Genomic DNA, 25,251 nt, shown 5'->3' on the forward strand with positions numbered 1-25,251 from the left:
CAGACGAAGCCCGAGTAGGGTGAAACGCGTCGTTCCTTTCTTGCACCCAAGACCGTCGCTGCCTCCTTTGTCCATGTATTTTAAATAATAAAGGACACTTTGACTGCACGGTACACAAGCCTGTGTGTGGATTTATTGAAGACATCCAGCCTTTCGCTTTCATCTTAGCCGGAGTGCTGATGTAACCCGGATTGGTTTCCAGTCCTTTTTATACATACATACATATATATATATAAAAACAAAAAAAGTAAGGGAAAAAAAGGAAAGCGGAATATCGCTTCCTGGACGGCACTCTTCCTCAGTCATAGAAATCATCCAGAACACGTCAAAAAAGGATCTCCATCAAACGTCCTTTATTTGTAGAGCATGGTGGACAAGTTGTTCAGGAGAGAACAAAAACAACAACTACGCGTTTCACCCGAAAGGGCTTCGTCTGGTTGTAAACATAAATGACAGGCTTCCCATTTAAACACTTGTGCATGCGAGAAAGAAGTCCTTCTTTACTTTCCCTTATGTTTCCTTCTCAGACCCAATGCATATTTCTCTGAGTGACATCTTGGAATGGTAAAAGGTATATACATATATGTCCTACATCCAATGTGTTACTTCTAAAAATGTTACAAAAATAGCCCCTCAGATATTCATGGGCTAATGTATTATCCCCATATCTATAAAGTGCATTGTGCAATATGACAATGTGTGTTCCCACACATTTCAAAACATTCGTACTGTCATAGGTCATGTAGTACCAAATTCTTCAAAATATGAACAAACATTCTTTTGAGAGTAAGCCATTTCCATTTAAGTTACCACAGCATAAAATCTTAAATGCCATTACCCAAAGTGCAAAGTGCATTATAGCTGCCAATGTTTTCAATTTGTCAAGTCTCTAATATCTTGAATAAAGTGCTTAGTGCACAATAGCATCGATTAAAATGCTTTTTTGCAACACAATTATCCCTCAGTATTACAGGGGGTACAAAATAGTTATTTTTCATCCTTAAGAATATAGTACAATAGCCAGCATAATAATCAATATTTCATCCCCTCCACTGTTGCTTCAGTGCAGGATAAAGTGCAATATGTATGATAGCAGCAAAAATTCTATATCATATAAATGACTAATGATACAAATAAAGTGCTAGGTGCCACATAGCAATCTTGCCGAGGTTTACATTGGTTATAAAAATGATGTTCCTATTTAGATAAAGTGCTTAGTGCATTTAGTATATAACTTGACTAAGATGTTTATAGATACGTTCTGCTTAGTCACAGCAAATATTCTGTGTCATATGCATGGCAAAGGTTACAGATAAAATACTTAGTCAACCTTACAATTTTAACAAGGTTTATAAAAATGGTGTTCCTATTTAGGTAAGGTGCTTAGTGCATTTTTTAGGGGACAGGGGAGAAAGGAAACAATAAACATGATGCATTTACCAAGTGTCTAAAAAAGAGAGCCTATAGCGGATTGAAAATACAACCGTATTTCAACAAATATATATGTGATGATTTTAGAAAAGCCTCCTACATGTTAAAAAATGTAAGGACTGTTGTATAAAACAGTGTGTTAAAAGAAAGCATATATCAAGGAACAGCAGACCTGCAGTGGCCTCATAGTCTGGGAAAAAGCATTCATATACTTATGTACAGGCATAAGACAGATAAATCGAAAAACATCAAAAAATTCAAGGAACCACTTCTAATTTCCCACAAATGTGTAGAGTTCCTCGTCCTTGTGGTGGCCAACTGGGTATTTTGTTTGATAATCAACAATATATTTACATTCAGTTTGTCTCAATCTCAATTCTCGATTGCCCCCTCTTGGATTTGGTAAGATTTTATCTATGCCATAATATCTAAAAGAGGAGGCATCTCCATTGTGTTGTTCCTCAAAATGCTTGGCTAGGGGGTAGGTTGGATCTTTGTTTTTAATCGCACGAAGATGTTGCAGGATCCGTAGTTTTACTTCTAATTTCGTACTGCCTATGTACCATAAATTACATCCACATGTTATCACATAAACCACATAAGTTGTTACACAGGTAATATGTTTCTTGATAGTCACTTCCTTCTGAGTTCGAGGATGTATGTAGTTCTTCAAGGACACCCCATATTTACAGGCCTTGCATTTGGTACATTTGTAAAAACCCCCCTGATTGCTTAGTAGCCATTGATTTGATATCTGTGTCGGGGTCGAGAAAAGGCTTGGTGATAGTTCTGATTGGAGCGATTTTGCTTTCCTAAAGGTCACACTAGCATTCTTCTGAATATGGCCTGCGATGTCTGGATCTCTCTGTAATAACGCCCATCGTTTGGCCAGAATTTTTTGAATGTCTTTAGCCCCATTATTGTAAGTTGTGATGAAGCGTATATTATCAGTTTTTGTTTCCAGTAGCTTCAAGTCATTTTTCTCCTTATTTCTTCTGAAAATCTCAGCTCGTGTCTGTTTCGTACATTGGTTAAATGCACTATTGATAGTCGATTTTTTGTAACCTCTTGCCATAAAATTCTTTGCTGTAATTTTGGCATTTTTTTCAAAGGTTTCGTTTTCACTACAGTTCCTTTTCATTCTTAAGAATTCGCCGTAGGGTATACTATTTTTTAGGCATTTCGGATGTGCGCTCTTGGCATGAAGCAGTGAATTGGTGCTTGTTGGTTTCCCATAAATTTCAGTCATCAGTACTTCATTCTTTACTGAGATCTTAATATCCAAAAATATTACCTCTAAACGATCATGCTGTTCGGTAAATTTCAAATTGGTATCATGTGTATTTAAGATGTTAAAGAAAACCATCCATTCTTGTTCACTGCCATCCCATAGTATAAATAAGTCATCAATAGAACGGCGCCAAAGGATCACTTTGTTGGTGTGTATTGATAATGTTTCCTCTGAGAATAGTTTTGCTTCCCAGGCTCCCATAAATAGGTTCGCATATGTTGGTGCTACCGTCGTGCCCATTGCTGTACCACACAATTGTTTGTAATATTGGCCGTCAAACATAAAGGCATTATGTGTGAGACAAAAGTAAAGCATGTCCAATAACATTTGTGAATGATTTCTAAAACTTAGTGATTTGCTAGATAGAAAACTTTTGATGGCTTCCATTCCTTCTTGATGTTTGATACATGTATATAGGGATATCACATCCAACGTTACTAGTAAATACCCCGGTCTCCATGGTATTAGATCGACTTGTTGGAGAAAATCAGATGTATCCTTGACATATGATGGCAGTGTCTGGACAAATGGAAACAAGAATTGATCCAGGTATTTTGACGTATTCTCCAATAGAGAATCAATAGATGCCACAATAGGCCTTCCTGGTGGTGTTCTTTTGCATTTGTGAATTTTTCGTAAAAAGTGTATTATTGGTAATATTGGAAACTCCTTTGTTAAAAAAGCCTTTTCTCGTGTATTCAAGAGGCCCATCTCATGCCATATTTTAAGCTTTTGATCATATTCCATTTTGTAAGCCTTGTATGGATTTGCTGGTAACTTTTCATAACTATCCAGTTGTCTCAATTGACGTAGTGCTTCTCGCTTGTAATTTTCTGTTTTCAAAATCACAATATTTCCTCCCTTATCTGATGACCGTATGACAATTGTTCCATCTTGTTTTAAATTCTTTATGGCTATACATTCTTTTGAAGTTATGTTGTGATATATTTTCTTTTTGGCAGAGGCCAGTTTCTTCAAGTCATCTATGATTAGATCCTCAAAAAGGTCTATGAGTGCCATATTGTTGGCCGGGGGAATAAATCTCGATTTTTTATTTAAAGTGCTTGGTGCTGGCATGTTGGTAAGGAGATTTTCCGGTACGTTGGAGGACCATGCCAAATCAAATGTACTCATGTCTGTCTCATCTTTGTCTGCTTGTAATTCTGATAAAGTGCACAACGCTGGTATGTCTCTGATGGTAAGGGCCGATGGTATTTCTAATTCTGAGTGACAGGATGTATCGTTGATGTCAACTCCTGCAAAGAATTTTGCCAGCCTTAGTTTTCTAATGAATAGATGCAAGTCCACTCTGCATTGCGTATAATCAAAGTTAGATGTCAGACAAAAAGATAAACCTTTGGACAGGACTTGAATTTCTGTGTCTGTTAATATTCTTTCTGACAAATTGACGACTTGTGCGTTTTGGGTCATCATCATTGCTTCTGTTTCTTGACCTTCCCAGAGCGTGTCTGCCGGGCTCCGGATTGGTCTCTCTTTTTTGGATTTGCTTTGGCCCCTTCTCCCCGTCTGTTCTTCCTCTTGTATATTTCGACTGGTTCCTGCCTTGCGTGTTCTTCCCGACCTGGTGCAGGAGTTTCATCTCCTCTAAAAAATTCAATCTTGGCAGTGGTTCATTTGTACCACTTGAGGTCGAAATGTCCGAGGATGAACCTGCACTCATTGCTATCTCCGATTCCTCATCTGATAAAACTGCGATCGAATTCTGTTTTTGATCTTGTATTCCCTTTCTGATATTCGTTGTAGCGCAGAGATGTGGAAGTGCCCCACATGTGTGTGACGATTGAGCTAGAGTAACCTTTTTGAGGCATTTCAGGTTTGCAGCTGGAATCCAGCATGGACTTATAGGATTATGTTGCCTCGCAACATGGACATATAGGGCTATGCATATTTATGTATTTAACTATATGTCTACAAATGATACGGTTATGAGAATATGTAAGAGCTAATTTTTTTTTTAGTATGAAGTAACTCCATTGTAGATAGGTGGGGACAGGTAGGTCATAGGGATATCCTCCCGCATGCTGTAGGGATAGCGTCCCGTTTGAGAATAGGGATAGCGTCCCACTTTGAGTAGGGATAGCGTCCCGTTGTAGAAGGGATATCGTCCCATTATTAGTGGGGATAGTGTCTCATTGTTAATAGGGATAGCGTCCCATTGTGAATAGGGATAGCGTCCCATTGTGAATAGGGATAGCGTCCCATTGTGAATCGGGATAGCGTCCCATTGTGAATCGGGATAGCGTCCCATTGTGAATAGGGATAGCGTCCCATTGTGAGTGGGGATAGCGTCCCATTGTGAGTGGGGATAGCGTCCCATTGTGAGTGGAGATAGCGTCCCATTGTGAGTGGGGATAGCGTCCCATAGTGTGTGGGGATAGCGTCCCATAGTGTGTGGGGATAGCGTCCCATAGTGTGTGGGGATAGCGTCCCATAGTGTGTGGGGAATAGCGTCCCATTGTGTGTAGGCACAAGTGTAGGGAGGTAGCGCCTCTGATAGCATTAAGTGAGTGTGGTGCACTACAGTGGCTAATGTACTGAGAGGTAGCGCCTCTGTTAGCATTTAGTAGTGTGATGCATTACAGTGACAATTGTTTGTACTGAGAGGTAGCGCCTCTGTTAGCGTTTAATAGTGCGCTGCACTACAGGGAAAATTGTTTCAGAGTACTCATCTGTAAGGGACAGAAGAGCATCCGCTCTATTTCATTCGTAGGTGAAGGTGACTGACAGGGGACGCCATATAAGTTGTCCAATAGTGGAAGTGTTAGAAGTGTTCCCGGTGATGAGTTAAGTTATGTTTTTATATTGTTTCTCTTAGATTTTGGACCCATCTTGTTTGCTTTATGCGAGCATTGTGTTTAGTGTTTTGACTATTCTGAAACTGCCATCGTTTGGGTGCGTGGCCAACCAGTGAGGAAGAAGATGGATTTTGGGGATGAATGGCCAGCGTCTTCAAATTAGGCGGAGGGTTTTTCTCCATCGTGATCTGGTTGTTTAGGAACATGAAGACGTTTAGGAACATCCCGTGTTGGCATTGTCATCAGAAAGGGAGATGTGTTATGATGATGACTCCGTTGGACATCTTGTGTTTGCATTGTCATCAGAAAGGGAGATGTGTTATGATGATGACTCTGTTGGCCATCTTGTGTTTGCATTGTCATTAGAAAGGGAGATGTGTTATGATGTTACTTAATGCATTATTATGAGATGGCTTGGAACTCAGAGCTTGTGGAATGTTTACCTATGAGCTTCGCTCCAGGATTCCAATGCTGTCAGTTGAACCTGGGTGATGGGACCCAGTGGTCTTTTTATGCTTAAGATCTCATGTAACTTAAAATAAAGATCTTATATGTAACCTAAGAAGTCTATGAAGCCGCTTCAGAACAACCAGCTACTCCGAACGTGAGACAGATGGCAGCAAACTACAATATTCCACCTAATTTTCACACTTCTCTGCCTGCTACACAATCTTCTCTGCTTCGTCTCTTACATTTATCCTCTTACATAATGAATACAGAAAGCTAACTAGATGGTTACGCAAAGTAGTCATCAATAGCTCCATCCAGTCAGTATATCTGCAGATCTACTGCAATAGCAATAGCATACACTGTAGTTACCCTCCAGAGGTCGCTTTGCTCTAGGATTAGGATTGTAATATATATTAGCACCTGCGGGAGATAGCTGTCCAAACTGTTTTCAGAGCCTTTTTTATCATATATCTTTATTGTTCATGCAGCTAACTTTTACATTTTACAGACCGTCATCCAGGGCTCCCAAAGTGTACTTGCCCACTCACATAGTCAAGTAGATATTATGGAGGGATGTTTTATACTTTTTTGTAAAATGCACTTTGCTTGCAGTAATCTTCATTGTGCATTGCTGGCCTCTGGGTGGCAGCAATGTGCCAACATAAGGTGGGTTTGTATTGACATGCACCAAAAAGCACATTTACATTTACATTTTTTGTCATCCATTGCCATGGGTCGAGTGCATTTCTCTTAGTTCGAGTAGGTAAACTAAGTTATTGACCTGCAGGTTTAGTGGAATTTTAAAGAAATTACAAGGCTTAACTCCTCTCACCAACGTTTTACCCCAGCGGTACACAAACATGCTGCATTGTTGCTCATTTTGTTCTTGGGTACAAATGTCTTCTGGTGACCTTAAAAATAGTAGTACAACATTGCTAATCAAATGGGTTAGTTTGCTAATCAAGAATATTTTAAGTATTAAATTCTGCTGATCAATTTTAGAAAACTAATTTATGCCTTGTATGACCCTGACCTGCAGGAAGGATCGATGGGGCTGCCAAAACGGGACGCGTAGGTAAGCGTCCTTCAGATCCAGGGAGCACATCCAGTCTCCCCTGCACAGTGTCTCCGCAATAAGCGCTGGGGTAACCATCTTGAACTTTTGAAACGGGAGGGAAAGGTTCAGGGTGGAAAGGTCCTCTCAGGCCAGGCTGGTTCTTCTTGTGTATGGCAAAAATTCTGGAGTAGAAGCCCATACCCTGCTGGGAGGCTGGGACTTCTTCCACTGCCTGGCTCTCTACAAGCAAATTAATTTCCGCTAGCAATGTTTCTGTCCCAATCTGTGGGCGTTGAGGGTAGGAGAGGGGTGAGGGAGCAACTTGTAGGCGTGGGGGGGGTCGTGGGGGGTGGAGGTGGAGTGTCCTGCCTTTTTTCCCTCTGAGGCTGAGGAGGCGGACTTAAGCCTTTATTCCCTGCCTTGTGCTGTTTGCGGCGGTGTAGGTTCAGAGAGTGGTCCGGCTGCCTGGACCGTCGTTCTTGGAAGCCCCGGAACCCACCGAAGGCCGGGCCCTTGTCGGAACGTGGGTGCTTTTCACTGTAGGTCTTGGGCGTAGACTTCGTGAGGCTGGATAAAAATTTCGCAGTCTGGAACCTGTTCTTCTTGTCCAGTTCCTCATCCATGGTGGAATTGAAGCGGTCGCTACCCTCGAATGGAAGGTCCAATATACGTTCCTGTACGTCCGGGTTGAACTTGGTAGCCCGGAGCCAGGCCGTCCTTCTCATGTCTGTGGCTATGCAGATGGCACAGACTGAGGTGTCGATATGAGCCACTGTAGACTCCATGATGTCTTGAGCCACCATCTTTGCTTCTGCCAGCCCCGTCTTGAAGCGTGCCTGACTGTGTACCGGAAGTTCTGGAAAGTAAGTCGGCTATTTCGCACCAAAGCCTCAGGTTAATGGCTGCGAGCACGGCATCCGCGTTGGACTGATGAAAGGTGCAGCGAGGCGTTGGAATAGACCTTCTTTCCATATGCCTCCAAGATCTTCTCCTCCTTGCCTGGCAGGGCCGAGGACTAGGTGGCCGATGAGGACTGGGGCTTTGTGTATATGGAAGCTGCAGCAATCACAGAGGAGTGTGGCAGAGGGAGTACCGACAACATGAGTGCATCCCCCTCTAACTGCCTGTACTTGGCGTTGGGGCACCTGTGGGTGGGCTGCGCTGAAGGGGATTTCAGCCATCCCTTCTTGGCCAAGGCGACAACGTCCTTCTGTATCGGGATCCCCGTTCTAGCCGCGGGGTGTAGAGTGAGGACTTTGGCCAGGACCTCCGCCTCTGGTTATGGAAGCCCCAAGTATTCAGCCAATCCTGCAAGACGATCATGGAAAGCCTTGGCTGAAGATGGTGTGTCAGTCATCCTCCTCGTCAGTGTCCACCAGGGTGTCCGACTGGTCTGGCGCTGGTGGAGGAGTGCTGGGAGCCGTGGGGACCGGAGCCAGAGGCTGCTGTAGAGGCTTTGTGGAACCGCCTGAACTGTAGGAGGCAGGGAAGCTGGAGCTGCAAAGGGGCCTGAGGAACCAAAGCCATAGAAGGAATGACTATGGGTGCTGGCAGAGGGACTGGAGACAGCATGTCCCTGCTCACATTTCAAAGGATGGAGCCCATCCAAGGCGACCTCAGCGTGAGGAACTTGTCAAAAACCTGTCTTCTCAGGCTGGTGGGGTGGCAGGTGGTATTAGCCGAGTAGCGGGCAGCTGCTGGGGCCTGTGCGTACTCTACCTGGCTAGTTGCAGGGGATATCTGCCCTGTGATGTAGAAGTATAAGTGGCAGGCCACGTACCTGGTGAAGACCAGTCCCACCTGGACACTCGATCTCCCACCTGCTCCCTCAGCGGGGTCAGTGTCGGACAAGCAGCCATCTTGTCTGGCACGGCGGCCATCTTGTCGAGATGTATGCCACGTGCCTGCATTGTGGTGCCTGGCTCACTGGGACCGGCCTCCTCCTGGTCTCTTAGCAGTGGATTTTAAGGCCTACCCTGCACCTCAGGACGAGGCCTGGTAGGTATAGTGCCCTTGGCTGATCGCCGGTAGTGCGGCATACAGGCGCACCTCATACATTTGCCCGGTAGCAGTGCATAGCCCCTCAGGTGGACACCCGGTAAAGCGGCCCCTCACCGCAGTCTCCGGAAGGATCTAGCGACATCTGGGCCTGGTGGCCGGTAGCTGGATGAACCTCAGTATCTGTGCTGGTTTGAGAACCTGAACGGTCCTTCCCGCTGAGACGTTTCCTAGGGAAGGAGTCGCCTTTACGGGGGTGCGATGGAAAAGAGCTGCCCTGTCTTGGGCCTTGAGCTGTGCTTGACGAAGTTCTTCAAGTCCTCTGGAGCAGAATTCTCGAAGAGCTTTCTCCACCTTGCTAACCCGTTCTTCAAAGCTCGCGGTGTAAGCGCGTTGCACACAGTACAAGCCTTCCAGCCGTGGTTCGGGTCCAAGACAGCGAAGGCACAGGGCATAGGGGTCGAACATGGGGAAGAGCCCCTCACAGGCTGGACACCTGCTGAAGCACAAGGACGTCAGCATGCGCCGGGGAGGAGCGTGGCGCCAGAGGACGGAGTACCTGTTTAAAGTTTAGAAGAAAAAGACAAAGACAGTATCCGGGGAAGAGTGCATAGAATTATAAGGCTGAAGCCAAACCCAGGAGCGCTGGTGAAAGAAGTCTGTTCCCGTCGATGCAAAAAAAAAAAAAGAGGACTGGGGAGTGGCGCCAGTCGGCGGATTCAGGGGAGCACATGCTCCCAGGCCCACACCCTCACGCACCTCTAAATTTAAAGGGGAATACGATTTTTTCTGAGGGAAAAAGGTTCTGCCTCTCATCCTTAGGAGGAACGCCCATGCAGTATGGAGGAAAGGAGACGGACGTAAGAGTATGTGTAACGCTCACCTGGCTCCCACGGAGGCGCGGGCGTGGCTGGGACTGCTGTGACCTCTTCTGCAGAGATGCGTAAGACCCGGAAGATGGACTGGACTGGATTCCCCAACCTGGCTTTTCTGGCTCGGAGGAATATCCCACTGTGTGTGAAAAGGAAGGGTTAATAGTCTGCGGGTGATGTTCCGACCTCCCACTTCCCTTCTCTCCCTCCGTGAAACCCTTTTGGGATTCCCTGCGAAGACTCACCTTAGGGACCAAAATGACAAGCTCTCCATGCTGCTTCTGATGCAGGGGCGCGTTGTGATTCCAGTTACTTCACTGGATTGATGAGTTTAAACTAGTTTGTCCATTCCCGTCGCACCGCAAATGTTTATGGCAAGTTTGGGTTTATATTCACTCATCTGTTCTTTTCTTTCGCAGGTGCTGGAGAAGATTCCGGGCTGCAGGCGATTTGGATGAAGCCAAATTCTGGTAAGAATTCCAATGAGAGATTCCTTTGCAGTTTTAAGTATTTCCTTTAATGTCCAATGTCTTTTTCCCCATAGGGGCCGGGGTACGGCAATGCCGGAGGTAAGGCGCCGACCCGAAAAGAGCTGCTGTTTCTCTATTGCAAATGGGTAAGTCTTGAGTGAGCGTGTTGCTAATGTTCTCACATGCTCTCACTAATACAATGTCTGTTTCTTTCCCCCTTAGGGGCCGGGGTGCTGAGATGCCGAAGGTATGGCACAAACCCGAAGGCGGAGAGGGAATTGAACCACAGGTAAGTTCTACTTAGATTCGTGTTTCCCTTCTCACCTCTCTTTTTCCTTCCTTCCAATAGGTGCTGGATGGCGGTGGAAGCTCCGGATGGACGTCGCAGGACTCGAAAACGCCACGTGCAGGTGAGTGAAATGCAGCGAGCTGCACGCGACGCGATGCGCGTTTAAAATGTTTGCCTTCTTTGCAGGATCGTCGGCGTGCAGAATCCGGAGTGCAGATGTATCAGGTAAGGTTCTTGTTTTCACCTGTTCTCTTCCCTTTTCTTCTTTAGGTGTTTCCAGGATGCTGGCAGGCGTGATGGAGGACCAAGGCAGGAGCAGGCACGGTGAGCGTCCAGCTGCTAAGTGCAGAACAACGCGAAGCGTGGTCTGCTGCTTGGGTGTGGCTTAAATAGCCTTTCAAGTAGTTCCAGGTATGTATTCTTCCCCCAGAAATATGTATTCCTCCACTGGTCACACCCTAGAGATCAAGTAGTCCCTAGAAAAATAGTTCCTTCCAGTCTTGGAAGTTGCAGCATGGTCTGCACAGGTAAGTTTACACCAAGCACTACTCCCAACCTACTTCTGTACGAGCCTGGCACCGATGCCGCCAGGACTGCTGTCCCCTATGAGCCTGACGCCAACGGCGCCAGGACTGAGTCCAAAGGGCCCCCATCTGGGGCTGCTGGGACTTCCCTTGAATGCATGGTGTCTGTCTCTGAGGGTGCCGGGCCTGGTTTGGCTCCTTGGAGGCAGGCATCTTGACAGTATGATCCGCTGTGTTCACTTTGATGTGGGGTGGTTCTTGAGACAAATACCTCCCTGGCGAAAAACACAAATGGAGGTAGATCTAAGCGAGGGGAGAACGGTAGTGACCCCAGGCCCCACAATGACAGTTCAAACAGTCAACCGCTGTCATATTCGAGGTCAGGATACAAACAGCTAGGGACTTCAGAGTGTAGAAGCCCAAGAGAGCCCAATGGATGGCATACAACTCTGTTCAGTTGGAGAGCCATAGAGACTCTTTGAAAAACCAAGGCCCCTGCATAGTTGTGGTCCCAAATCATGGACCTTGCATCGGTGATGCCGGTTGGAAGGGGATGGTTGAGTGGAAATTCCATCAGGAGATCGAACGACTTCAACCATCATTGCAGAGTCGACTGTATCTAGGCTAATTCTGGGATGCATTTCTAGAAGTTAATTGAGCTTCAGGTCCGATACTGATCGAGATGCCAGGGAAGAGGACAACTATTAAGAAGACACACCCAGGAAGTGACAAAGACGGCTGCACCTATCAGACCCTGTATCTGTAAGAATCTTCCGGTTTTGGCCCACTTCAAGAGACAAAGCAGAGAACCTCCAAAATGATGCAATAGGCCATGCACCCTGTGGGACAAACTCGGCCTGAGTTGGTCAGTATCGGGCTCCGATGAAAATAAGATCCTGAGAGGGCAGGTTGAGGCTTTTTGATGTTGAGGGGTAAAGCTGTGGAAAGACAAGAAGCTGGAAACCATGGACACTGCTTCCACTACCTCTTGTCGGAATGAGCCTTGGATAAGAATATACTCTGGATAGATGTAAACTAGTATATCCCTGTGAAGCCTCCACAGTAAGGGTTCCAGAGTTTTGTAGACCCTTGGAACAGAGTGAAGACCAAAGGGGGGGTATTGAACTGAAAATGCTGATTCCACTGCCCCCCAAATCTCCCTGCCCTGCTTCAGCAAGCCTCAGGAAACTATAGTAGGGTGATCTAACTAGGTGTCACAATTCAGACCAATGGGTCAATACGGAGTACTCACCAAAGATGATGCGAGTTACAATTGTGCTCAAGTTGTGTAGATAAACCGGGGCTTTACCTTCCCAATGATACACCCCTCTAGCGGTTACGTATATGACAAGCCAGAGGAGTAATTCGTTTAAAAGGGCGAGGATCATATACCACAGGAAACAACAGGCTGAAAGTAAGGAAAGAGGTACAGATCAATAGCGTCCTAAGATAGAATAGAATGGCCCCGTAGAGAAAATCCACTGACCTGGGTGTGGATATATCCAGGTCTACTGGTATGGGCTTTAGAGGACCTCCTTCATGGATCTTCCCTGGGAAGGTAAGGCAAGTATTAGGAAGGAGTCCGGTCAATCTACTTCCACCTAACCTCCCCCCACCCATTCTTCCCCAAGTTAACAGGTAATCAGAACTGGTAGGTTTTCTTAACTGAGTGTCAGCTTGGTAGTCCAATGAGGATTCCAGGGTTGAGTAGCAGGAGGAAGAGAAACGAGGAAGGGAAGGTTAGTGAGGAGCTAACACCCGATCGGCAAATGGGACACACTAGAGTCAAGTTGGTGCACACTGGAAGGCACAGAGCATCCAAAAGTCAAATGCACATTAACACTGTAAAGGGGGACATGAAGTGGAGACAAGAGGAGGCAACGGATATGGAGAGCAGAAGAAGAAGCTCAGTGGGATTGGCGCGATTCCAGAAGCAGTTGCCCGTATACTGCGGTACGGGCACAACGTGATCTTCCCCAAAGTAACAGAATCGCAGGTGGCAGTTGAAGATCGCTTACCACTGAGATGGAAGCGTGAGGAACCTCAATAGTGTGGGAGAAGGCAAGGCGAGGTCCAAGGCAGGCCAAGGTCGGAGCCGTGCAAGTCAGGAGGCAAAGGGAATCCGGGCACAGGACGTAGTCGTAAGGAGTCAGACAACAACGAGAAAGTGGGAGGAGACAGCGGGTAATCCAAAGACAGGCAGGGTGGGCAACGATATCAGAAACAATGAATCTATGGGCAGGAAAAAAGAACAAACTTCACACTATACACTTAATCAGAAGCGCCCGACCGCAGGATGCGCTGTGATTTAAGGGTTCCGGGAAACTGCGCTGACTAGGCAACGCTGCGTTATGTGTTACGTGACCATGAAAAAATCTGGAACGCAGCGTTGTCAAGCGGTGTCTTGTGAACACACCACGTTGCCATGGAAACTTCCCGGACACTATCCAGCGCACGTAAAAGGGGCTAGCAGCTGTCCTATAGGTAAGTGAATGGAGGAGGCGCTGAGATGGGCATGGGAATCTGGGTTTGGCAGGGGCTGGGAGGCATGACACTAGGACGTGCAGATATATGTCCATGAGATCAAGGGAAACAATCCAGTCCCTGGTTGGCACAAAGGGAATGATTTCCTGAACCTTCTCCATCTTGAATGTTATGTAAGAAATAAACTAGTTTACCTCCTTGAGGCCACACATGAGCCTGTGACTTACTGAGAGATTATGTTAAATAAACACTAGAGTAGCACCCCCCCCCCATCTCTGAATAGAGGGGAACTGCAGGCATTTCCATCTTCCACTACAGATTCAGAATATACCTCTACACAGAGACTCTCTTGAAGTTCCTTGAACCAGTGGCGTTCTCAGAGTTCCCTTTCTGGAAGGCAGGAGTCGAATTCAATGGTGTAGCCTTCTGTTGCGATGTTCATTATCCAAAGGTCTGAAGCTGAGCTGTTCCTGATATCGTTCAACTGAAGGAGTGTTCCCCTGAGAGAGATGCTGGTGAGGCACCCAGCCAGTCATGATCATGCTATCTCAGAGTGGTTGTTCTGAATCTTTGTGTGTAGGCCCATTGCCTTCCTGTAAACTAAGGTCTGAACCAAGATGGTTGAATTTATGTGACACTGGCACAGGAGAACCCATAGTTATTGGGATGAGAATGGAACTCCTGCTTATGCCTATGGGTGCTAGAATGTTTCTCCAACCAGTGCCAAGCAATGAAAAGCTCTAATCCACCCCTCTTCTATCCTGGACTAGATCTCCTAAAAAAAAATCATTGTAGAGTGAATGGGCTGTGCAGGATGTAAAAACAAGGCAGATGGAAAAGATGGGCACCGCATAATTCTTAGCCAAAGTCCTGTTGACCTGATCAGTGGAATGAAGGGCATCTTCTGTCTCAGGTCACATGGAGGGGCTTCCCATGAAACTAGACAATAAGGAATCAGCCTTTAGATTTGTTGGCAAGGACGTTTTCTCTCCAGGAAGGGTACAATTTACTCGTAGATTTCAGCACAGAGATACACTCAGGCGCCTTCCAATTCTTTAAGGTTTTATATCATCTGGTATAAGAGAAAGGCCTTGATGGATTGCCAACTGCCTGAACGTAAGCTTAGTATTGGGATCCGAATTGCTACCCTTAGTCTGTGTGTCTTAGACTTGCCTGGATCATGATCTTTACCTCCGGCAGCTTCTACCTGAGGGGTTTGAGCCTTTCAGGAGAGAAGCTGCAGCATTCATTTCTCCTTGGGGGAACTGTGAGGATTATATGACTAAAAGGGATTGCAAAACAGTCATGTCCCTATGCCTGTGCTTCTCTGAGCACTTGTGAGACCCCATACTGGCAGCAGCGAAAACACAACAATGGAACATAGTAACACTAATTCTATTGGAACTGTCAAGCGCGGATGGGACACAATGCACTGAACAAGTGCAAGGTTGCATAAAACTTCACTAGCGCTGGTAAGCAAACTACCCTGTTCACCCGTTCCCAACTCAACATGGTCCCTGAGCAATAGGAGCAGTTGCTGGAAAATGGCAATTAAAACTTCTGGAAGAACAGTGAACAAAGATACCAACCCTCTCCATGGACTCAACACGAGCATGTATGTCCATGTGTTTAAAGCAGGGTCTTGCCTTCTACAGATCCCAGACACAACTGAGACGAAGCAACTGCCCACGATAGGAATCAGAGGAGATGAAGAAAAACCAAGCAGGCTTCCGCAAATAAAAGTTTACAAAAGGGCAGCATTACAAAGGGAAGGATTATGGGTAAGGCAATCCTGCTATAATTTGGGCGTGCTTGAAGATATATTATTTTAATTAAGAGTGTTGGGGTTCGGACAGCAGACTGACTGCATTCATGAGCTAGGACTGGAATGAGGAAAAGAGGATGTGATGGTAACAACTGTAGCATAACCAATCAAATTAAAGGCAATTATGCACACCTATTATCGGTATTCGGAAATATGTACGTTTTTATTTGACCGAATGGTACATTTGACCGAAATTTGCCCTGTAACATTTGACCGAATAAAAATGTACAAATTGGCCAATAAATACCTAACATGTAGAGCGGGGGTTGCAGGAGTGTTCCCCGCTCCTACGATCGGTATGTATTAGCCTTGGGGGGTTGCGGGGGTGTCCCCGGCTTCCTCAATATTAGAGGCGGGGGACTGAAAAAAAAAATGAAAAAAAAAAAGTAAAAGGGACCCAGCGGCATCGGATCTGACCCACGTTTGAGGGACAGATCTGATGCCGCAGGGCTGCAGTCAACTAGGCGGCGAGTGAACAGATAAGTAGGGAAGGGGGGTTCGGGTGGGGGATTGGTGCGAGTGCGTTTGAAACTCTGAGAACTGATTGCATGTGGGCTGTTTTTTTTTCCGAACAGTATGCCATGATCAGTTCTCAGACAGTCAAACACACCTAAACCCTATTATCGTCTGGAAGGCAGTGGGCCTCCTAACGTGTTGGTCTGTAAATCGGAGGTAACGGCATTATTATACTAACGAACTATGGTTTTGGCAATGGGGTGGAGGATTGGAGTGATCAACCCGTTTTCAACAGCTTATTTATTTTAATAATTAAAAGGGCAAGTAGATAACCTACTACTTCTCACTGCAACATGCGCTGCCTTCAAATATAACGTCAATGTAATGACTGGTCATTTTACTTGTTAAATCCACAGCAAGGACATTATGGGCAGAATTTAGCTACAGGCATCATCATTGTTTGCACTTTAGTATCACAATTATACGCATATGAAATCAAGATTTTACCAGATGAACAAACACAATCATGGTAAACTGTTTCAGTAATCGCTTATCCCAAAATACCCATACGATTACATTAGTATGATGTCTAGGGACTGTCTAGCGCACAATCAGTACTAGGTCAAGGGTACCCTTTTTCGTGTTGGTTAAAGCACACATTTTTGAAATCACGGCTCTTCGTTATATTAAAGCAGACGTGGGTGTACATGTAGCAAGCAGTACGTCAGAGTATGCAAAAGCAGTTTCCCAATAAGGAAGAAAAAGGAGATCTTTGCTAGATATATATGATTAAAATTACACTACTATATTTAGACTGATGCAAAAAAAAAAAACACAAACGAGGTTGACTTTGCTGTAAAAGCGTGTCGCTTTTAAAAATCAAAATGTTCTACTTGTATTGAAAAAAGGGACGGTGGTCTTCTTTTATGCAAACTTTTCCATACAATGCAAAACAAGGCATTATAATAGCACATAATTATGTGTAAAGAGAGCTGGTAACAAACATTCTTTAGCCCCAAAGAATACGTTCACATAATCGGAAGACTTAAAGAACGACTAATGGAAACCTTCCCTTTACAGATACAAACTGATGAAGATTTACTAGACAACAATCCCGACCTACTTTACAAAAATGCTTTTAACAGTGCTCGCCGGTTTTACTTACACTGAGGGCTCTCACGGACATTGTCGTTGTGGTGCTCTCAAGGTGACAAGCATGCTCGTCATGAAAGAAAAAACACCCAGGTTTATGACTAGGCTGAAGAAAGGAATCGTACTTACAGCCAACCCCGTGAAACGCTGCACTTCCTCAGTTCCTGTCCAGACTTCCCCAGCTTCACCTCCCACTGCAGCTCTGATTCGCTGCGTCTCCTTCACATACTTTAAAAGGCTGCTCGTGATAGGCGGCCTGCCCATCATGTGCTTCCGCGTATGTGCCGATATATTTCTGGGCTGGTTATGTGCCAGCCTGTGTTTACATCAGACAGTTTAGTTTCACAACGGCTGCGAACAACCAATTAAGGTGTACAGCAATTATGTGAACAGTCACACAGCTATCCGAACTAATTGCTTTATCTTCAGAAATTACACTGTTGACAAGAATCGATTAAAATTAATTTGCCCTCAACGGACTCGTTTTCTAGGTCCCACTTTTGCAAATAATTAAAACGGTAATAAGTGCAACGGGTCATGTTGGAACTGCCATGCACTGGAAATAACTCATTTTCCGGGTTGCAGGCGGAACCACGTTTCACCCGCTGCATGCCATATTGTCATGCGAATCCGTTTTCAGTTCCAGTGATTGGTTGCTAGACCCCATTCAAAGCCATTAGAGAACGTGAGTCAGAAGCAGTCAGCGGTCCGTCAATGAGTCACTCCATCTTTATTATACATCTGTTAAAACTACATCAAAGCAGCAGTCAAAGCAAACGGCGTCTTCCACATCATATCAAGAACGTATATACCATGTATATATCACAGGTAGTCTAGTCTATGGAGTTCATTATGAGTTCCCTGGTCTGGGTCTGGAAAAAATCCTGGTAATTAATGAACCTGCAGGCATGACCCGCCGGGAGTTCAGGCCCTTACCTGCAAATAAATGCTGTGACTGGTACTACAAATGCCGGTAATTCCGGCAATGCCATCCCATGGAGTCCTTATGAGACTCCATGGAATGGGAATTTACTGGCATCTCCGTTGCCTGTAATATCCCGGAAATATCGGGTATCAGGTGGTGGAAGCGGTAAGGCAGTTTTGCCGGTATCCTGCCGGAATTACCGGCAACACTGTAATGAGGGCCTATATATTTTATACTGCTCCAATAGACGTAAAAAGCGAATGCACGCCAAGGATGCTTTTTAACTCTGGATTAACTCTGGATGTGGGCTAGAGGTTCTATTTTTAGAATGCCATGCGGCACTATGCGTATTGAAGCATATTTACAATTGATACATTACGTACACCTTCATTTGTATATCTTGGTTAGGCACACAAAAGCCTATACCAAAATTAGCCAGAAAGTATGACTTCAGTGCAATAACGAAATGGGTGAGAGCTATATGTTGGTTTAATGAATTAATCCACTTTGTGTTGTTAACTGCAATGGTCAAAGCCTCTAAGGAGTGTCTTTCCCGTCCACCGTACCACTTTAATCTACCATTTAAGTAAATCCGTGTAATATTTCCACGGATGCCGTTGCTGTTCTTGGGCAGACAGAATAAGTCGTGTGTAGTATATATTTCCCGCCAGCCAATACCGTGTGGATTGGGGGAAGGTCTGCAATATTGTAACAGCTGTGGCAAGGCACTGCAGCTGAAAAGCCATTCGTGCTAATTTTTATCACTCTTAACAGAATATATTACAACCACAAGCTGCAGACGCATGCACATAAATCGGTCTTCTCTTTCTTGAGTTAACACACAGAGCAATCCACAGCCAAGGAGCAGAATTCTTTCAAAAGTAAATCACTATTTACCAGTCGACCAGAACACTAAGATCTAGAAATGACATCCGCCTGGAACCTAAACCATACTTGGTGGATCAGCATTCTCTTGCGCAGCTGCTAAAATGTGGAACTCCCTCCCGAGAAAAATAAGAAAAATTGAGGACCATCTAAAATTCAGAAAACTCCTAAAAGCTGGCTTTTCAACTCAGAACCGGAGGAAAACAAATGAGCAACACCCACACCCCACGGAATGAACAAACAAATGACAAGGCAGGGACTAGGCCAGACCACGACGAAGTGCAGGGAAATACAGAGACCCCCCCCAATGGCAGGGAGACCCAGGTGCACCCATTCCCATAGAGGGCCCTGCTGGAACCTAGGGAGAGAGATAAGAATGTCTTAAGTTGTACCAAAGAATTAGAATTGAAGGACAAAGAGCGGCAACCAAACAGATAAACCACAGGGCCCTGGGAGCTCAAGGGCACAGAGAAGAGGCCCCTCCTCCCTCAAGGAGCCCAGGGAGCGATAGTAGCTGCACACAAGGACATGCCAGTGGACAAAAAGGTGTGGCCATCCATTAGTCTAAACAGAGGAGTGTGGGGGGGTGCTAGAGATATCACCACTAAATAGCCTTGCAAACAATCCAAAATTCTACAAAGAATTTCGGAGGGAGTCCCCTAGCACACCACAATGCACAACATTGGCAGAGATTTGTGCTAAAACTGAGGGGGCACGAATATCACCACTAACCAACCCCACTAAAAAAAATCATCCTTCTACTAACACCTCTCAAACACTAAACAAAACCATACCTCTACAGCACAACAAACGGCACGCACATCACTACACCACAACAACAAAACAAACTACACAGTCGCGCACATTAACACATGACAACTACCGACCAAATAATTTACACCAATGCTCAGCAAACAGTGTAAACCGAAATTAAGCTGCCAACAGCACATCACAGCTCTCTTGCGCTTTTTTCCCGTTCAGTCCTAGTAACTTACCTTGCCCTCCTGCTTTTCAGATCCGCCAGAGCACCACTCAGGTGGTGATAGTGCACAGTATAAATAACCTTTATCATAGAATACAACTCCTCCCTTCACGAGTATGACTTTGCTACACTCCTTGCACTGACCTTAATATATTCAAGTGAAAGAGAGAATGGGAGGGAGGGAAATTTACAAATATGACGTGGAAGGCTGGGGCTCAGAATAATGAATATTAATGGTATTTAATTGAACCATTAGGGCCTCATCTTTCATCCTCTTAACAGTGAGCATGTACAAGACCCAAATGAAAAGAGAACAACACACCCACCACAATAATGTACATCCTGTAAGTTGACTGCAAAGCACATTCGTTCAGCCATCACCTACATTTCACATGAGTCGCATGAGAAAGGCCAACCATAAACATGGAATAAAAGTTGAATTAGCCCTACAAATGTCTGCCCAACAAGATGACACCCCTCGGGTAGAGTGCCACAGAGTCCGACCAGGGATGGAAGAATCGTTAGTGCTGTTGGTGCACTAGGATGAGCACATATGTGTCCTATAGAAACAACAGAAATGGGTCATGTGCAACAAATCTGTTCAAGATCTCTAGTTCCTGTGCCGGCCAGCACTCTCCTCCCGATGCTCACAGCCTGCATAGTGCCACTGCCGAGGAGACAGTTGAGGGAAGGGGATTGTAGAGACAGACAGGTACTGGTGCTCCATGCCCATGCCCCATCAGCCTTTATGGTAGGTATCGTTTGATTGATTTCGGACCTTCTAGATGAAGCAGCCTTACTCTCTGTAAGGCTCCTGCTCTAAAAGCCCTTTCTTTTTCCTGGAGACCACATCCAACTTTTACATGGGCAGCATCAGAAAGAACTTCACTCGCATATGGGATGTGGCTTGCAATGGATACAGACTTAAAGGAGAGGTTCTTTCAGGCGCTATAATAAACCAATCGAAAAAACATTGATTTTGAACAATAGATCGATGAATTCCATTTTTTCTTTCAGTATATCTAACTTGACGTAGCATGACATTTTATGTGAACTGAACGGATCCACATCCACCATCTTGTGTTAATGTAATCAGTTGATGGATATCACCAAGATCAAATGGTGTCATGACCCATGTGCCAACCTGATCTTTATTGCGCAGGTGGAGAAGAATGTATGTATATACAGTAACAACGAGATTGAGAACAAGTGCTCCTGGAGATGACCCTATTCTGCGCTGGGGGGGGCTCTATAATTCTCAAGATACGGGTGAACAGGTCAATGTAAATAGGATACCGCCTTATCACTCATTTTCAATTCACAGAAGATTTACCACACCTAAATTATTGTGATACTTTCTTTATGATTTGCAGCATGTACTTGCTTAGTGATTTTGGTATAATGCTGAACACCAATAATTACATCAAGAGCAACATAGATTTGCACAATAAAGGCAAGTTAAATTCCTTGCACATACATATATACAATTAACATAGTACAGGTTCTACTGTTGATGTATAGAGAAACGACAGGGGTCATGTCACAAACAATTGCTAAGGGTACATATAATTAATGACAATAAGACGATTAATTGACGATTACTCTCAAATCACAGTGTTACAAACTTTTTCACTGTATCTTATTGTCATTAATTATATGTACCCTTTGCAATTGTTTGTGACATGACCCCTGTCGTTTCTCTATACATCAACAGTAGAACCTGTACTATGTTAATTGTATATATGTATGTGCAAGGAATTTAACTTGCCTTTGTTTATTGTGCAAATCTATGTTGCTCTAGATGTAATTTTTGGTGTTCAGCATTATACCAAAATCATTAAACAAGTACATGCTGCAACTCAAAGAAAGTATCACAATAATTCAGGTGTGGTAAATCTTCTGTGAATTGAAAATTAGTGATAAGGCGGTATCCTATTTACATTGACCCGTTCACCTGTATCTTGATAATTTATACAGTAACAACGACGTCCAGGACGGAGTCGAAAAGCTCTCCCAGTGTGTATTCACTGCAACAGTCTAGTGTTTCTCAAAATGGCTACCCACTCCTTCAATCCATTGCCACAGGACTGGAAACCCATTAAGCTAAGCACCTCCCTGTGCTCGGCACGTCCCTTCAATCTTGAACCGGTAGCTCCTGCTATTCCCTTGTGCCTCACGCTCTGTTTCTAGGTTGTAGTCCCTTCTTGCCTTTAGCCCTGTGACTATTTTTTCCATTATTATGGACCAATTCTATCCCTATATTTTTTCAGCCCCCTTTGGCTCTCCATTTCTTTATCTCTTTACCTTACATAGGTCTTTTTGTCGCCTTTGTGGCTTCTTTTGTAATACCGGCTGTTCCTCCCCTCTATCTGTCCTCGCGGCACAGCAACGGTTTTTATTACTCATCCACGGCTTCTCCACATGATTCCGGCTGTGCCGCGTTGCTACACTGCACGGCACAGCAACAGGGTTTCATTAGCATTCTGCCGCCCCGCAGCTGCTGTACTAAGTCCGGCTGTGCCGCGTTACATTACCTTCACGGCACAGCAATGGTGTGCTTCCCGTATCTGCTGCCCTGCGGCCCTTGTATTATCTCCGGATATACTCCTGTAGGATTGCTCAGTACAGCAACGGTGTCGAGCCGAGAACAGCAGCTCTGCTGCCCATGAATAACATTCATATTGACAAGCCCTCTTCTCGTTCATCTCTGCCCCCTTTTGGCAGACAACCATTACCAACATCTACATCTTTACTTGGCACTATCCTCGCTACTCACATTGCCTCACCATCCCGTAGCGGTTACACAGCTATACCCAGTGTTACCGGTTAGTAGCCATTTTGACTTCCAGGTTCAATACAAGAGAGGAGTTGCACATCTTCTACTCACATCGAGTTTTATTTCCCAGAGGGTTACCCATATATTCCTGGAGCCCCCGTTTACTCACTCAGGGACTCTAGGGGTTTATGGGAGGCATTGCCCTAGTTCAGGGAGCCCGAGTCGACTTTAAGGACAGTACCATTGTCATATCAATTTAATCGCTACTAGTCACCACAGTAAGCAACGCTCATTAAACAAAGGATCAAATTAAGCAGTTGCTTGCTGCAGTACAAAACCTGACCACAGAGGTGCAGACCTTCAAAAATGAAAATATCGTCTTGAAGCAAATGGTAACTCATCCACAGTTACCTATGGAGATCCCTCCTGGACCTCTCCCTGGAGAGAAATTTGATGGTAATCCTCGCAAGTTAAAAGAATTTTTAGACTCTTGCATGGTCCAGTTTGCGTTCACACCCACATTCTTTCCAACTGACTGATCAAGTGATGGTCAAATGATCTCGAATCTCACAGGAAGTGCCCTGGCTGGGGCTACTCAGTTGGTCACAACCAAACAACCCAGTTCTGGATTTGTATCCTGGATTTACAAATAGTTTACGGGCTATGTTTGGACGCCAGGAAAGCACGATATCAGCAAAGAAACATCTGATAGACTTTAAACAGGTTCCCATGGATACTCTACAATATATAACAAAGTTTCAACAACTGGCACATGTCACTGCCTGGCCGGATGATGCTTTAGTTACATTATTCAGGCGTGGGCTCAATGAGGAACTCAAGGACACGGTAGGCAGAGACCCCCCCGCACCCCCGACAAGGTAATCTTGCCGAGATGATCGCTTTAGTCATGCAGCTGAAGTATCAGATACAAGAGAGACATACGGAAAAGCAAAAGAACAAATCTCAAACACTGAAGACCATGGTGAAACCTCAGTCAGGAGAGGAACCGATGCAATTGGGTGCTACAAGGGGACCTTTATCTGCAGAAGAGCCAGAAGACTGTTACAAGGCATTTGTATGTACTGTGCCTCAAAGGATCATCTGGTGAAGGATTATCCCATCGCTCCTCCTCAATGATCGGGAAGAGCAAGTTACTTTCTTACCTGATAACGTTCTTTCGATGGGATGGTCCGACGACGTATTCCATATCTATGACCGGTAATGTCCACAGCTGTGCTGCTTCGGAAAATCTTCGGCGTCTGCGTCGAGTACGTCGATGCGCTGTCCCCGAGAACCTCCTGCGACGGCCGACGTCACCCGATGTGATAAGTAGGACGCACGACGCCCATAGCCTCAGTTATAGTTTTTTCCCCCAGAACGTGTGCCACTAGTTTTCTGCCAGTCAGACACACAAGGCCTTGCGGAACGCAAGCTGCAATCGCATAAGAAATTCTGCAGCAGGGAAGGTAGGGAGGGAGCGATATGGAATACGTCGTCAGACCATCCCATCGAAAGAACGTTACCAGGTAAGAAAGTAACTTGTTCTTCGAGGGGATTGGGTCCTCCGACGTATTCCATATCTTTTCAACTCCCAAAGCAGTACCAAGCAAGGAGGTGGGAAAAGAATTTAGAACACAAATTTAGCATGCCCAATCAAATTGCGGAATATAGAACTGCCTTGCCAAAGGCCAGATCCTGCCCTCTGATGGAATCGAGGGAGTAGTGATGTACTGAAGCCCAGGTGGCTGCATCACAGATGTGACGAATATGAACACCCCTCTGCAGGGCAGTAGACGCAGCCATCCCCCTGGTAGAATGGGCCCGCAAGCCAGCCGGAGGGTCCTTACCCGCCAAGCGGTAACACTCGGAGATAACTAAAATAATCCAACGAGACAAAGTCTGTTTTGTCACAGCTTGTCCCAAACGCTTTCCAGCGTAACCAATGAAAAGTTGATCGTCCACTCTGACCCGGGACATGCGCGAAATATAAAAGCTCAACGCTCTCCTAGGATCAAGCCTATGGAGCCTCTCCTCTTCCTTACCAGGATGTGGAGGAGGATAGAATGCCGGAAGAACCACCTTCTGGCTCAAATGAAATTCCGAAACCACCTTCGGAAGAAAAGAAGGACGAACTCTAAGGACAACCCTGTCCTTATGAAACACAGTGAAGGGTGGCTTAAATGAAAGTGCCTGTGACTCACTCACTCTGCGAGCGGAAGTAACCGCAACCAAAAACACAGTTTTCATAGTTAACAGCCTCAAAGGGCAAGAATGTAAAGGCTCAAACGGAGCACCCATAAGAAACTTAAGAACAAGGTTCAAATCCCAACCTGGCACCAGAAAGGGTGACGGAGGGAACACATTAGTGAGTCCTTTCAAAAACTGAGAAATTAAAGGAATCTTAAAATAGGAACAGTCTTCAGACGAGCGCTTAAAGATGGACATCGCCGCCAGGTAACCTTTAATGGTCCCCACTTGCAAGCCCCTGTGGGCCAAGGAAAGCAAAAAAGACAGAACCATGGGAATGTCACATGCAAAAGGATCCACATTCTTAACTCTGCACCAGTC

At 45.2% G+C, this 25,251-nt stretch overlaps 1 protein-coding gene across 7 annotated transcripts in view; it reads right to left on the bottom strand.

Moving 5' to 3' along the window:
• OSBPL9 (oxysterol binding protein like 9) overlaps positions 1-25,251 on the bottom strand; it is a 1,764,730-nt gene that overhangs the window by 1,515,988 nt on the left and 223,491 nt on the right. Inside the window, exon 1 of one of the 7 annotated variants that reach the window (XM_069642209.1) lies at positions 17,245-17,394. The exons of 4 other annotated variants lie outside the window; for them this stretch is intronic. In XM_069642209.1, coding sequence (XP_069498310.1) covers positions 17,245-17,382 — 138 coding nt within the window. In that variant the 5' untranslated portion in view covers positions 17,383-17,394. Of the gene's footprint in view, positions 1-17,128; positions 17,395-25,251 lie in introns of those variants that run through there. 2 more of the 7 variants (XM_069642211.1, XM_069642210.1) reach the window with 2 other exon arrangements.

Source organism: Ambystoma mexicanum, chromosome 1q (assembly GCF_040938575.1).
Source record: "Ambystoma mexicanum isolate Mex_15411 chromosome 1q, UKY_AmexF1_1, whole genome shotgun sequence".
Taxonomy (NCBI): Eukaryota; Metazoa; Chordata; class Amphibia; order Caudata; family Ambystomatidae; genus Ambystoma; species Ambystoma mexicanum.